Source organism: Anabas testudineus, chromosome 9 (assembly GCF_900324465.2).
Source record: "Anabas testudineus chromosome 9, fAnaTes1.2, whole genome shotgun sequence".
In the NCBI taxonomy this organism is placed as follows: domain Eukaryota; kingdom Metazoa; phylum Chordata; class Actinopteri; order Anabantiformes; family Anabantidae; genus Anabas; species Anabas testudineus.
The window spans coordinates 9,298,208-9,314,677 of record NC_046618.1 but is presented as its reverse complement, the minus strand read 5'-3'; the positions used below and the strand labels follow the sequence as shown (position 1 = coordinate 9,314,677).

General features: G+C 43.0%; 1 protein-coding gene across 4 annotated transcripts in view; it reads right to left on the bottom strand.

The window, feature by feature from the left end:
• Positions 1-16,470, bottom strand: part of rtkn (rhotekin) — a 49,470-nt gene that overhangs the window by 13,365 nt on the left and 19,635 nt on the right. The window contains exon 1 of one of the 4 annotated variants that reach the window (XM_026344051.1): positions 8,872-9,276. The exons of the other annotated variants lie outside the window; for them this stretch is intronic. Coding sequence (XP_026199836.1) covers positions 8,872-8,895 — 24 coding nt within the window. The 5' untranslated portion in view covers positions 8,896-9,276. Of the gene's footprint in view, positions 1-8,871; positions 9,277-16,470 lie in introns of those variants that run through there. 4 annotated transcript variants of the gene reach the window in all.

Sequence of the window (16,470 nt, the reverse complement as noted above, 5' to 3'; positions counted from 1 at the left end):
CAGCGTTGTGCCAATAGAGCCACTAAAATGGTTTAGTCTTGTTAGGCTGTCCCAGTTCAGAGGATTAGTGTTTACTGGATGTGCAAGAGCCCAATAATGTACTGCACATCTGAAACAAATACACAAACACACCAGGCATTAAACACAGAAAGCAACTGTTTTTTGTTTTGTTTTGTTTTTTTCCCCTTATCCTCAGGGGGTCAGAGATCATGTTTGACACTGGATGGAGCCAGCTTCTTCTAGTTAAAGGTTCACTTCTCTAACTGCTATACAACCATCCCACCTTTTTCTACTTTTGTGGCTCTAATGGTATTTTCTTTGTAAACAAGTGTAACAACATGTTACAGGTGACGGGGCCCCGATACAAAAGTGAAAGAGGCTGGTAGAAAATAGAGAAGCAAGAGGACAACAGAGGTGAATAACAACAGCAGGACAGAAACACAGTCAGACGAAAAGTAGAAAGTCTTGCTTCCTCTATCACACAGGGAACAGACAAGCAAACAAAAGCTCACAAGAACATGCACAGTCTGTCAGCGTTCACGGCCACAGACATGAAGACTCACACAAATGTGCTCTCTCTATTTCACATACACACACATAAGAAAGACTTGCACATTCCTGACCACTCCCATATGCCGGGACTTTTACTGACCAAACTGCTGGCTTTCAATTAGCCAGCCACAACTATGTGCCTCGCCTTCCTTTCCACCCTCTTCCGCTACTTTCCCTCTTGCTCACCCTCTCCCCCTCTTCCTCTCCCACACCCACAGGCGGGCTGCAATTAAGGATGGAGGGAGCCGGAGGGAGTGCAAGAAAGAGTAAGAGATAAATGAAGAGAGGGGAAAAAAAAAACAATGGCAATTTCGCTGAGAGGGAGAGAGAGATTGAGGGTTTTAATGTGAGAGAAAATAAATAATGAGAGTAAGGATATGGAGAGATTGGAGACAAATTGAGAGACTATGGGTAAATGGATGGCAGTGATGAGGAAACGGTGTGATGCTGAGAGAGGAAGTCACATTAGCAGACTGTTAGTAACACACAACAAAAGTCAACATATTCATGTGCATAGACACAGACCACTGCACACATAGTAATGATTTATAGCACACATGGATCCAAAACAGATGAGGAGAAAACTGGAAACAGACAACAATCCAAAACCTCACTTAAACTATTAAAAAACAATGATCCTATTCACCACACAATGTGCCTTCAGTGTTTCAGACTCCAGCTGCTGCTGAGAAGTCAGCGCCCAACAACAGTGAAAGAGCTAGTTTGGTTCTGGCCACGCAAGACAGAGAGAAGGGATGGGGAGAACCGGTAATGAGCGGCGTGCCTTTTTACGACAGCAAAGCTAGCTGAAAAGCACAACACAAGGCTGTTCAGTCCCTGAAAACACCTAACATAGACACACACACTCACACACCACCTGAGGCCTCTCATATGGGAAAATGTGCCTGTGTGCCCCGGTCTAGGTGCCAACACGCTGATGTCATCGCTGAGGTGAATGCTGTAGAGTTTCAACAGCAATTGAAGTTGCCCTTACAGCTGGAACACCGTGAACTCTCCTCCCTCCCTACAGCTTATGCATTCAAGTATTTACTGACAATAGACCGTTTCAACTCTGCTTGCATGGAAAACTATGTGTGTATCTGTGTGTTCAGATGACTTCGAAGGCAGCTGTTCTCCCGGCGAACTACATCATGTTTTACTGCAGCTGGATGCCAGCGAGTCAGAACAGAAAGTGCTTAAGAGGAAAAATATTTTGAATGTGTCTGTGCTCTAAACTCAGTTTTATGTTCATGCTAGAGGTGATGGAATAGGTCTATATGTGCATGCAAGTGAATCGCTCCTTATTTGTTCTGTGCGCGCAAGCGAGTTTGATTTTCGCCCGCTGTCCCTAAGGAGAGCAGCAGTGGAGTGAATTTCAAGCTATAAAGCAAATTTGTTTAAAGCTACGACAGCGCGCAGGGAGCTTAGAGTCTGCCAAGCAGTGATCACTTCAACAATTTATAGACACACTAAAGCTTGATGGCGCTCTTAACACAGCTGTGCACACTCAGCCTAATATGCTGGGTCCACATTATCATATAGTAGCACAGTGGGAGGTGGGAGAAGCAGCAGGCAGGCAAACCAAACTGCAAAGTCATTTGAAGGCAATGAATAGGTGATAATAACGGGAAGTGTGTGTGTGTGCCCGAGTGTGTGTGCGTGTTAGTATATCTGCTGTATGACTGCGTGTGGTCTCAAGGCATACAACTAACAGGCCTGCAGAGTATAGATTTATGAAACACTGTGTACAGGCTCCAGAGCTGCACCATAAATAACTGTGGGCTAGGAAAAAGGGAACATTCAATCTGCAAGGTAGTTTTTTATGAACAGCACAAAAATACTAACAGCAGCAGTACCCTACTACTCCTCCTCTTCAATCTCAGCTCTAAGGGGTACCAGGGGTAACAAACTAGGATGGATTCAAAATACAAAACAATACAGTGCTATAATAAACTGGACTGTACAGCCTTTAGGACTGGAGTTACAAAAGATATATATTCTTCAAGGGTCCAGAAAGGAGTGTTGGAATAGCTGTTAATACAGCCTATTTGTAAGGCAGTGACAGTAATGACTGTATTCCTGAGACGTTCTGGCAGTTTTGAATGTTTCACAGCTCCGAAGTGAAGAAAACATGATCCACAGCTTCTGATATGAAAGACGACAGAAGAGTTGTCGCCAAGCAGCTCCGCTCGCAAATTAAACAGCAATGGTGAAAACCAATAATGAGAGTAATTGGCAAACTGGACAGTTTGAGAGCTGCAAGAAGCAATGAATGAGTTATGAGTCACACATACACACACACAGGAGTGCTGTAACAACGTCAAGACCTGTTACTGGACTACGAAGTGCACTGCAGGCTGAAACACAGTCACTGACTATTACACAAGTTGATCCTGTATTAAAAACTTATTAGCAAGCTTTCCCTGTAAGCCGCTAATCAAGGTCTGCTGTGATCTCTCTCAATGAGAGCACTCTGCTAGTGTATCACTAAGTTGGAAGATAAAGTGAAGGGGATTCAATCACATTAATACATACATGAGGCAGAAATGTACATACACACAACACTGTGATCCACCCTGACCTCGAACCTATTCCTTTAATCCAGTAAATTACTGTTGAAGGGAAGTGTTGGGAAGTGTCTTGGTGTCCGACAGCTCTCAGTGTAATATATTACCTCACACCTTGGGCAAAATGTAGTTAGATGTTAGTGATCCAGTTGTGCCAGCCTAAATCTTTGTAGTCTTGTTAACATTTTTTCCTGTGTCTGGCCAACAGCATTATATAACCTGTTATTTTACAACCCTGCATACCTCCAGTCATCTTAGTACTTGAATAAATAAACAACATGCAAATCTGGATCTGCAATGAGTTTAATGTTAAATCAATTTAAGCTACAAACACTGAAAACACAAAAAGTCCAGGAAAGTGATTTAAGACTAAACTAAACCGCATTTTAACAAAACACACTCTTTCTTCATGTTTTTTTTTCCATAATTTATTTTTCTTTTCACGTTAGCACTCACAAAATCAGATGTGAGAAGGACGTAATAGGGTGTGTTGTGTGTTGTCGGAATGGGGAGACAGGAAGAGACAAATGGCACATGAGACACAGCTAAAGGGACAAAAGGAGGGTGCAGAGGGCAAGAGGTTATGGTGCCGCAGCCTCTCGAGGGAGAGTGGCACCCTGCTGGGTTCTGTAATATTAAGCTCCTTTTCATTCTCAGTGGGGTGAGGGGTGGCCAGATACCTCTCACTACCACATACCCATCCTCACACTTGCTGTGCAAAGTGCAGTAATGCATTTGTAAAGCTCTCATTAGTTGACATTTGCAAATAGGCGCTCCCAACCCCCCCCCTGCTGATTAACAGTTTCAACAGCCTGACACATTTTCACTAACACACAGACAGTGCTTGTCTCAGTAATCCCAGGCTTTCCTCCTTGTCTGAATCAGGATGAGGAAATCGGGGCTAATTAGCTCAGCCAGTCTAACTAACATTTAAGCCTGCCAAACTCTCCTCCCTCTCTGCTCTCTTTGCTGTAGTGCATTCAAGTCCAAAGCATGTTCAACTAAGACCATGTTAATGCATTATTCTTCTCCGTTTTAGCCTCCAACACATTATAGCCTGACAGAGATAAAAGTTATCAATCTATTCTATTATTATAATCAATGCTGGGACACCACAGTCCATATAAATGTAGCCATTTTGTCTGACTGGCGCTCTCATATTTTTGGTGTGTGCACTCTTACCCCCCTTGTGTAGCCAAGAGCTCTGTAGCTGAAGGTTTTATCACTCTCTATTATTCATCATTGTTCCTACCGTAGCCTTATTTATAGTATATGGTCACATGTTTATATATAACCACATGTGCTGCCAACGTGAGATCCGTTGGAGGAGAGGTGAGGCGAGGCTTAAGTCCGTCATCAGGGTGTAGGAGATGGAGACTGGGAGACAAAGATGCACAATAATAAGGCGGCAGATACTCTTTGGCGAAGCTGTGTGTGTATGTGTGTCCTTGAATCCCTATCGACCAGCGAGAGCCCTGAAGTGAAAGCTATTCATTATAATATTCATGAAGCTGCAGGACTTCTGAGCAGAGTAAAAGCAAAGCCGGATATCACTAAACGGAGCCTCAGACCTTTGTGCTCAGGGTAAAATGACCAAGAGGGACAGATGAGGCACAGCTGTGTGTGTGTGTGTGTGTGTGTGTGTGTGCACGTGAGTTAAGAAATTACAGTATTCATACCCTCACTTTATCAGCAAGATAATTCAACTGCACACACACTGACTTTTTTTTATGAAGGGTACTTATACAACTTTGTGGCACACCATTAATTAATAGCTGCCGTGAATTAAGACCTGTGGAATATTGCTATCACACGATAGTAAAAGTAGTATTTGTTTCACTGCCTTGATTAATGACTGTTATACTAATGTCAAGGGGAACACATGTAAGGCGAGATCCACTCACAGTCCCTGAATCTGTCACTTTGGTTCCACCCTTCTGCCTCTTTGCAGCACTTACAGCCTGCTCTGGTTACTAATGGTCCACATTAACCCCTGAATCCCCTACCTGTGTGTCATGCATATGTGTGCTTGTGTGTACAAGCATGTGTGTCAATTCAGTAGACAATATAATTAATCATGGCATCTTATCTCTGCACTCCAGAACATCTTTCACAGATTGGGCGATGCACATTTACACACACAAACACACACACACAGTCAAACTAGAGTAAATATAATTCACTATAATATTTATTCAGCTAACAATGCACAGCCTCTCTCTGCTGGCGTTTAACTCCATCTTCACAGGCAGGCAGACATAAGTCCCATTGAAGAGCATTTAGCCTTGCCTTTTTTACCTCGGCTGAGAAACAATTAAGGTGAAGCTGGTTGATTTTTAATGGAAGATAAGTATTCATATCTTGTGCTAAGCTGATCCATGAGCTAATTTGTGTCCTGTGTCACAAACATGGTGCAGTTTGCAACATCAAACTCCAGCCCACACCGCCAGATGTATAGTGTGAGTGAAGTGATGCATGCAGGGAATGGTTTGTATGTGTGAGAAAGGGAAGAAGTGTGAAGCTGTACCTTTGATATTTTTATTATCGATTCTATATGGCAATGTCAGCATTTCATCAGAGGGCCAGGGGAGTAGGATAAAGGCTAGCCTTGACAGAGAATCCATTATGCTGGCTTTCCGCAGAGACTGCACGTGTCTGTGCATGTGGCTCCCTCATATCAGCAACACAGACAATTCAGCTAAACAAACATAACCTAATCGAGGATTGGCAGCACAGATGCAGTGTGAAATGGAAAGGGATACGTGCAAATTCACACAACAATGGGCAGCAGGTTTAAGACAGCCTGTCAAATTGCACTGTATACATGACTGACAGTTCACCACCTGCTTCCTCAGATAGATGTGACAGATAGACGTCTGCTGCCAGCAGCTCTGCATTAGCTGCTTGTCTGATTATCTGTCTTTGGGACTGAGCTCTCCCATCCATGACCATCAATCCCTTAACAATCTCCCTCTGTATCGTCAGGCCATCACTCCCCTGTTTATCTGCCAGTCTTCCCATTTGTCCATCATTCCTGCTTTCATTCACTGAATCAGCATCCTTAAGCCACCTCCCCACTGCTGCACAAATATATACATGCTGTATGTCCTCCTACATAGACTCTAGCTGTCCCTTCTCCTTACCCTCCAATTCTTTTTCCCCCCTATTCTGTAGCACTCGTGCCAGAACAAACCCATCAGGAACTCTGACGCACTGCCTGCCACAACACTTGCTTGCAAAAGAAAAAAAAAAAAAAAGGGACATAGCATTACTGAGGGAGCTCTGCCATTGAAGGTCAGGCCAATTTTCGCTAAATCTTCAGTGTGCATTTGAGTCATGGAGCCAGACACCAAAAACAGAAGAGGATGCCTGAAGTTCCCAAGAAAGGCTGTGAGAATGTAAGAAACCACAGGAGAGAAAAAGAATTTATTCGCATAAGTTTGAGTTAAAAGATCTATAATTGGGAGGGTGAAGAGGCAAAACTGTGGCAGAGCAGAGTGTAAGTGTCTCATTTTTCACATTATTCCTTAGACAACTGGCTCAAGGAGACACACACACAAAACAATGTCCTATTCAGCCCCCTCCCCTCCCCCCGTACTACAGCTGCTGCCATACGGAACGTAGACTAATGGGTTGCAGTTCCCTCTGCGTTTCTCAGGCTGAAGAAGTCTCTCCTATCTCATCCCTGGAAAAGCCAATGTACTATTTGAGTAGAAAAAAACAGAATGACCTCTACTGCAGATATACACACACACACACACACACACACACACACAAAACTGCAGGGGTGAATGAAGGCAGCGGAGGAAAGAGAAGTAGGACAGACAGATAGACACGAAGGAGACACTCAAGATAGGTATCTTGAAAGAGCGAGACAGAACGGTTGGTGGACAGACAGAGACTTGACTGCAGAAAGCTCCTCTGCAGTAAGTGGTTATTGATTGCCAGACAAAGGCCAAAGGATTCTAGTGAACTGACACAGGATGCTGACTATTCTCCTCCTGGTATAATTGCAAACGCAATGAAAAGCACCAGCAGAAATGCATTAAACAGCTGACAGGATAGGTTTGGCAGCATACAGAGACCGGGACTAGACCCAAAGCATATGAAACATATTAGAATTTAAAAAAGCACCAGGAAGACTGTATGATGAGGATGTGTAGTCACACTGTGGAGGTGCCCTGGTACATCAGTGACCTTTTCACTGCTAATGATCAGAGATGGCTGTGGTTGTAACAGTAGTAAGAACAACATGAACACAGGCGTGCACAAATACACACACACCACAATGTGGTGTACTGCACATAGACAAACATACAGAGATACAGGCACACACACACACACACACACACACACACACACACACACAATAGAACAATCTCATGTGCCTTTCTATCTCTGACTGATGCAGGTGACCCTTTAAATCAACATGAGAAGAAAATCTAAACTTTAGCTCTTTCCCTCTCTCTCTTTTTCATCAGAGTGCAGCCTGTGATTAAGTCAAGTGAAGATAAACATGATAAACAACAGATAAACACGACACTGGCTGTTTGGTTAATCTTCCCACTGACAGTTTCAGAAGTGGTCGGAGCTAAGTCTCTGACCACTTTGTGTCTGGCGTTCAAACTAAAATATAGAACCAGTGCCTGTCCCACACACTCAGGCTCTGTTTTTTTGTGGCTTCTCTTTCTTTTTAGCTTTTTCTAAGGTCTGTGGTGTGTTTGCTTAAGTGGAAAACATGATGTACTGCTTCCTGAAATAGAAATGTGAATACATGGTAGACAGGTCTCTGCTATGCGTTATGCTAAATGTTCTCACATCTCGATATATTTTCTACTCCAAAATTCAAAATGATGTTTCTGTGTTGCTAACTCGTGATGCTTTGGAAAGATTTATTCACATGAGACGGCTGGGCAATATAAGTCTGTATTGCAGTAATATTCCACAGTTGTCACAACGTTTCCACTCCTAGAGACTGGCTGACAGTGCCCAGTGTCACCGCACATAAAACTGAGGCTAATGTCGCCATTTATTCCACTGAACCCCACACAAGGCACAGAGGGACAAGTTATTCAAGGTGGCAAAGTAAAGAAAGGATGAGCTGCTATTACTGAATTGATCATCTCTCTGTAAAGTAAAGGGACACGCCTACTGCGTGCCAGTCATAGACCACACTGGAACAAATTTGGATCGACCGTAAACAAACTCCTCTTAAGAGTTTTTAATGTGCAGCTCCTAACATACTATTACCTCACTAACCCTGATTCGGCACACACCAATGAAACAACATGTTCAGGTCAATTCACATTTTATACACAGTTGACATATCATTGCCTCCATCTTCGTCCAGTCAGAAAGAAATGGTGTTGTCCCAGCTGAAAGTTTTGTGAACCAGTTGTAAAAGTTTGGATTTCATGAATGGCTCAATCAGCTGTGAGCACAAATCATCTAAATATCTTATTGATTCAAAGTATGTTCCAATGGAAACGCGCGGTGGAGATGAAGAGGGCAGCTTTTAACCGAGTTAGTGTCAACTTTCCAGAGTTCCCTCATCAGAGTAGACCTGTAGGTGAACTGGAGCTGGACTCTGTCAGTGTCAGTATCCGCCTCTCTGCGGTTCGGCGCTCGTTAAAATACCCAAATTCATTGGCGGTGTGACGCAGACTGTGTTACAACTAAACTAACATTTTCCATTTCATCTCACGCTTCAGTGGCTCTGACTCTCTCGGTATCAAGAAAACAGCGAGCTTACCCTCTGATTCTTCGAGTTGTTCATCCTAGTCCAGGAGGAGCGCTCCGCTGTCCAACTAACCAAACCTGGCAGCAGCGGCGCTTTTACGCAGCACCGGAGTCCGTGAAACGTCCCGCACACCCCACACAGAGGCGACCTTAACTCAGACTGTCCCTATGGGCCACCTCCATTTATAGGAGAAATGAAATGTCCACTGAATAATCCGCAAACAGCAGCCGGTTATTAGGCTCAGAAGTTAAAATCACCAGCCCCGCTGTCGGCAGTTTGGGAACATCTCTCTCTGTCGTCTTCATTGTCAACATCACACAAAGTGTCGTCGTCGTTTTTCTAGTGGGCTCTAGAGATCCAGTCCCTGTTCACTCACAACACTGCCAGCACAAGGCAGGACAAAGACGGACCGACTGATGGACCAACCGAGAGCAGTATCTGAGGAGGCGGGTGTGTGTGTGTGTCTGTGTGTGTGTGTGTGTGTGTGTGTGTGTGACTAATCTGTGTGTAGCTGCACGCAAGCAGCGCAGAGAGAATTGTCATTTAACACAGCGGCAAAGCTGTGTCCAGGGACCTCCAGGGAGGGGGGAGAAGCGTCTGGGGTGGTTGGGAACAATTTTAAGAACAGTGTCATCCCAGGGTCACCCCCCCACCTCCAGACACGCCTTAAATGAGATGGAAGTAAATGAGCTGCAGTTTGTTGTTGTGATTGTTTTTCCTCATGTGTTGACAGGAACACGCCACAATCTTCACATGTCAGTGCACAGTCTACAGCGATTTGGGAAAAACTGGAAGAAGGATTTTGGTGGTAATTTGAAGTGTGTTGCCAGCGAGTGTGTCAGTGCTCGGTGCCGACACTGCCCACTGTGGAAAAATGACCGTTTTTTAATCTCAATTATTTCTTTTTGCAAGGCACAAGTCAATCTAGTGTTTGCACGGCTGCACACTAACTACAAACCCTCCCAGTTTCCCCTGGTTGCTCTCACTTGCTTCCATAATTCATATAAGCAGCTAACATACCTGTAAGTCAGGAAACAGCATGTCAGCATTTTTCAAGCATGGAATAAACTAAACATGTGAAGAGGCTCAAGTGCTGTTGAATAATCGCAGGGCACAGTGGCAGCTATATCTCCCTGCAGGTGACCTATGTTAAGCGAAGCGGCTGTAGATCACTCTCCAGTGATAGCACCAAAACATTCTCTTCAGAGGTTTGGTAATATTATGTGAAGATTATTTAGCAATACAAAAAAATGCCCTAAATAAACTTACAGCACACTTCAAAATCCTCCCACGATATAGAATTTGTTGGCAGCTCATTAACCATAACTGTGCGCCAACATCTAATTTTTCAATATGAAAATGCTGCACTGTACACAAATGAAATTAAGCAGCAAACTACAATCAGTACAGGAGATGTTGGCGATTTTACTGACAGAACCTATTATTCCTGGCGAAACAACAATCTTCATGAGTCTCATTCTGACCTCTCACTTTCTGTGCCTGCCTCTGCTTAGTGCCTAGCTCATGTGCGCACACTGGCGTTCTGCAGCAGAGCGCGTCGCCTTGTCGACGGGTGATGTATGATGGTGATTTGCAGGCAGGTGGAAACAGAAACCACAGAAGAGTCCGGCTAGAATTAAGTGTGGGAATAAAATGTGGGGTCAGGGTGAATCAGCAGACTGAAAGTCAGACTACAGGGAATCTACACTGGAAAACGAATAACTGAGAAGCCAGGATATATTTTGCAAACACAAGGAAGATAAAGATCTCTGCAGGAAATAACCGAAAAGCATCAAACAATGCTGCCATTTTTTTTGTTGTCTTAACTTTTCCTAAATATCAGCAGAGCTAAAATAGATACGATCTCAGCAAAGGAAGACAAAAAGCACAACACTTGCTTCGTTGTGTGGTGTTTGTGCGTAAGCTGAGACGTAGAATGAGACACACAGTCCAGAGATGCAGCAGATGACGTGTAGGAGGATCAGAATGGAGGAGGAGAGAGTCAGCATGTGGGCAGCCTTAACTAATAGCAACAGAGCACCAAAGTGCAACTCAGCGGTGCAATAATACATCTGTGCATCTGGCTGCGAGAGTACATCTCTTTACCTGTAACTAAAGGCAACAGAGGAAGGGGGTGCTTTGCCATGGCATCCACTTCAGTGGGGGAGCAGAGGACACTCCCATAGAAGTCAAAGCATCAAAAGCATCAAACACAGACGACAATGTTAAAAGCTACAACATCGTTTTACAAATATTTGCTTTCGAGCTTCTTATGCAAACCTCTCTCTCCAAATCGAAGCTCGTATGTCTGTGCGATCAGACATGTGCAACAAAAATAAGATGAGTCCTGATAACTCGGGACTTAGAGCTGTAAATATCTTGGCGTTAATCTGATTAAGGTTTCATCAGCTAGGAGCTGCTCCAGGGAGCCGGCCGGAAAAGCGCTGTCAATGACAAATTCAGGCTCACGCCCCACTGTGGGGTTCATATGTAAATAATAATGTCAACACAACGATGTACGAAAGATAAAACAGATCTGGATTCAAGAGGACACACATACCTGCACTCAGCTTTAGTTTTCTCATGCTGAATGACTCAGAGGGACCCGCTGAATGAGTAATAGCATCATTCCCAATGTCATCACACTGTATTTCACAGGATGAGAGGACATTCCTCGAGCTAGACTACCTACTCAGCCCTCCTCCCTCTGAGACTCAAGCATTTCCTATTGACTCACTGACAAGAGTGTTTTTCCACAAGCATTTCTCTTCCTTTGTTCTACTGTACATCTTTAAGATCTCTTCCTTCCTATGTATGCAGATATACAAAAATAAAGTGTCCAGTCACCATGTGTCTCTGTATCTTCCCTTTTTGTCATATTTAGAATCTCTTCGTAAACTCAGTCATAATAAAATAAAACCTTTATTCATATCACAGCCTAGAGTAGTGACTGAAGACATAACATATGTCCTTAATCAATTTCACATAATGCAGACTGACCTAAAGGAAGCACTGAAACGCATCAATAAGCTTCAGTTGCTCTGTTGCCAGGATGTGTAGAATAGTATGTAAAAACAATGTAAAAACCACTGTTATTTTATTGGTGACACAGCATCAACAATAGTACATGTGTGAGTACATGTGAAATACACTTTGGGCTGCATAACCTTAGCGTAGCTCTGTTTATGTCTGTTTTATATAAAATTACAGTTTTGACAATGAGCTTTTACTATTTATATTGTGACATAACTTGTTTTTAATGTCTGACAACGGAGGAAGAAAACTATTTGTTTATTCAAGAGCATCAGGCCATCTGCCCCCTATTGACCATAAGATGAAATGACAATAAGATACTCAAACAGGATCATTCAATTCTTGTCTCATCTCTCTTGCTCAACTATGCCTTATGTCTATGATATCACATTCATATTATTAAAATCCTGTCACGGTCTTGTTTTGCTTCAGGACTAAGCAGCATGTTGAGACCTGCTTTCCTACTACTGTCAGGATCAGTGAGGGGCTGCAGAACATATCGACTCTACTGTCGTCTAACCTCAAGTATGCTGAGATAGGACTGTAGCCGGGCACCAAACATATACAATGATCAACATCACATAGCAGCTGATTGAAGTTCACACTTCACAACATACAAATAGACATTTGTTGAATTAGCAGCAGCTGTATAGTTAATGAACTTGACTAAGGTGTTTATATCTCTGCAGTAAATCTAGATTACAAAAACTGTGCATTCATACCTCATTCACTGACTTTCAGTATGACTACAGAAATATGAACGTCTGCAAAATACGAACAAAAAAACGTCATGAGATCCTTAATCCATCAGTTTGCTAAACTCTTGCAAACTGGTTATTGTACAGTTCACTCAGCAGTAATCATATTCAATTATGTATGTACACACACATAAAAACAGACACACACACAATCTTGATGGAGCTTACAGTGACAGCTGTGTTCACCAACTGTGAAGACATGAGCTGTGTGTGTGTGTGTGTGTTTTTATGTAGGTCTAAAATAGTGCATCAATAAACTTAGTTACATAACAACAGATTGCCAGTGTGTGTCCAGTAACACACTGGACAGTGACAGTGCTTTGAAGCGGCAGAGACCCTGAGCCTTTGACCACAGGTCCCAAACATGACATCATCCAGCTGACAGTTTTGTTCCACTACCAACATGGGAAAGCGAGACGGAGGAGGGATCGCTGTTTTGGGGGTAGTACAGCTCAGCCATGCCTATCAACACCTCGTACCACAACAAGAGGCCCCTTTCAGCAGTCCTGGTCCTGGGATCTGCCTCCAAACCCTGGAATTCCCCTTTGACAGTTTGCCTTTGGCACTTGGGTTTTCCTTAACAGCACAGTCATCTATCTTCTCAAGGCTAAGGCTAGAGGTACAACAACAGAAGTCACGTACAACCCAGTCTCATTTTGCCTTTCTGTGCCGTTGTTGCAGTGATAACAAAGACCTCAGCACATGCTGTGAGGCCATCTGCTTAGTCTGCTTTGTGTCACTTTAAGTTTTATGTGATCAAAAGTGAAGAGAACAACTAAAACAAAACTATTATTTATGTGACACTATTATTATTATTACTATTATTTCTTAAGGATACTGAAAAATATGCATGAAGACATCATTACATCATATTTGAAAGCAACGTCCACCCTTGTCCTTGATGAAAGCAGAATGGACTCTCAGATGGTTAGACGGCAGCGCTCCAAATACTAACAGAGTTTTCACCTTGCCAAACACACCCACCCACCCACCAGTGACACACACACACACACACACACACACAAAATCCTATTCTCTATTCCAAGCCACACGCTGCATGATGAATAGAGAAGAGGTCAGAAGGAGACAGATAAGCATTCAGCAATATAGTGAACATATTAATGCATACTTAAAATGCCATCTCATACTTCAGATGAACCTCATCAAACACAGAAAAGCCATGAATTCGCTACATAAACTGTAAACTTGTGAGAACCAGGGTTTATTTCAAAGCTAACAAATAGCTCACATGTGCACAGGCATAAATTGCAGCCATATGGACAAACAGAAAAGCAATATCTCAGGCTCACAGGCTCAATTAAACACAAAATGCTCCTTTTAGCAAGTGCTTGCACACATTTTCAAAGACAGCCATCTGATTAAATAGTCTGCGCCACCAGCTGCATCTCCAGAACAGGCTCAGATGTTTTTAATCACATGTTCTATAAAGGAATACAGCATTTTTGGTAACTCCACTTAAAAACAGTGAGTCAGTTGTGAGCTGCTGACACAATAAGTCAAACATAGCCTTAAATCCAATCTGTGCTGATTTGAATAATGCCTGCAGTCTCAATTCAGACGGCTTAAGTGGCTCCAATTTTCATTGCAAGAAAAAAAAAAGAAGAGAAGCCATGATGTGCTAAAACCGGAGTATTTCTGTGCATGTGCAGGTTGAACGCAGAGAGTGTGGAGAAGAAAGATTAAAGACAGGTGACACTGAACGGTGAGATAAAGCTGTGAGGAAATAAGGGCCGAAAGCGGAGTGAGAGGCAAAGAGACAGAAGAATAGAGGAGGGAAATTATCAAATAGCTTCAGGCAGAGATAGCAAAGAGGGAGAAGCAGCTGACAAAAAGAAGCAGGCTGAAAAGTTGCAGAAAGTCAGGTCAATGTTTTATTAACAGCACCTCTCCGTTTGGCGTGGTGTTTTCTTCTTCTCACACTCTTGGCTCATGCCTGCTGTTTTTCAAAGGAAACTGGCTCAGGCCGCAGCATCTAACTGGTTCCTGCTCATACAGAGGTGCCTATTCAGACCTGCAGTGCTGCCCCTAACCACTGTATGGGCGATGGTTAAGGGAAGAAACTAAAGAGGAGCACAAACACCACTGAAGGTAAGGGAAGCATTGGGGTACCGAGGTGAGCTGGGGAGCCAGACAGTTTGGACTAAGTATACTTGAGGCTGGCTGGGAGACGGGGAGGATTGGAAAAGCTGGCTGAGGCTTAGGAGCGATGGGTGTGTGTGTGATGAGACACAAAGTCCCCTTTCTCCTCTACTTCACACACACCGTGCTTGCTTTTGGCATACAGCACTGGAAGAACTGGAACCTACTGTAGCTATCCATGGTACAGATGCCAAAGACACACAACATACACACAGCAAACAGACTAAAGGTACATAACATTACAATTGAATGTCTTTCTGTTCATTAGTGCCCCTGAAGAAACTCTTCCACTGTGTTCAAAACTAATTTCCTTTAGAAAATGTTATACTCCTACAAAGTCCTGGGTGATAAACTTAATATCCCCAATTAAATCAAAGTACTGTGTGTGATTGTAAATCTTGGAGTATTAACTTATTAGTCTTTGCAAATATTTACTCACACACACTGAAAAGCACACAGATAAGCTCAGCAGGGAGAGTGTGCAAAGAAGTGGTCCGTTGTGAAGGAATGTGTTTTGGCTCAGACGCGACTGTAAATCCTGCATCACAAGGGAGCGAGTGCTGTTAGCTTAAGCACACCTTCCACTGAAGCAAGCTGGTCTGGTGTAACATAGGCTACCTAAACAACTTACAGCTGAACTAACACACACACTGACTGAGTGACTGATGCTCACATGCACAGATTTCAACTGCTGACTGGTTACTAAAGGAAGGACATATTGATAGTGACTTTAAGGCTGTAGGAACAAAGAAATGTCATTAATGTATGACATTATTGGTGAATAAAAGGTGGAAGACAGTTGAGAAAAACTACATTACAAATGAAATGAATCACAACTACAAGTTCAGGTCAAGTAAACCAGGGGACTGAGAATATAAATAAGATTAACCTTAGCTTTTACTACAAATACAAACACATTACAGTAGAGATGCACAAAAGGATACTGATTTACTGTTCCTACCCAATCAGAGCGGTCAAGCCATCTGAGATCAGGTGAAGAAATGCTGCATAAATACCAGCTAATGGATATTTAAGGCCTGTCTGTGGTGTTGAGAATCTGCAGAAATATCTGAGGCATGGCCACAGCTAAGATTAGGGTTTAGGAGCGTGTGAGAGGTCAAGCATGATCCTGGGTGAGGAGCAAGAAACCAGGGTCAGAGGCTGAGCTCCTGCAAGTTAGCATAAAGGTGTCAGGCTCTTTTAATAATAACGATTAAAATGAATTTTCAGCACCATATTAAGTTTTTATCTGTCTTTACCTTCGATGTTGTATTTTTTAAAGGGTCAACAAATAGCAGCAGGTCCGTTTTATGGTTTACTATCTGAATACGTGCAGCAGAGTCCAAAAGAGAATCTCTGTACTATTTTGTAAGATGATATCATTGGATAATGCCCAAGGCTGCATCCCTTCTGAGTAAGTCTGAGTGGGCTATTCTGACCCAGTGAGGTCAACACACACACACACACACACACACACACACACACACAAACACACAAACACACACACACACAGAAGGAAACGTATTGTACTTTCACAAGCAATGAGTGACTAATAGAATGAAATAAATGTTCAACACAATTCCTGCTTTTATAACTTTGGTAAAACTGACTGACCTCATAAACCCTTTCACAAATGTCGACATTTAACTCCGACAAAGTC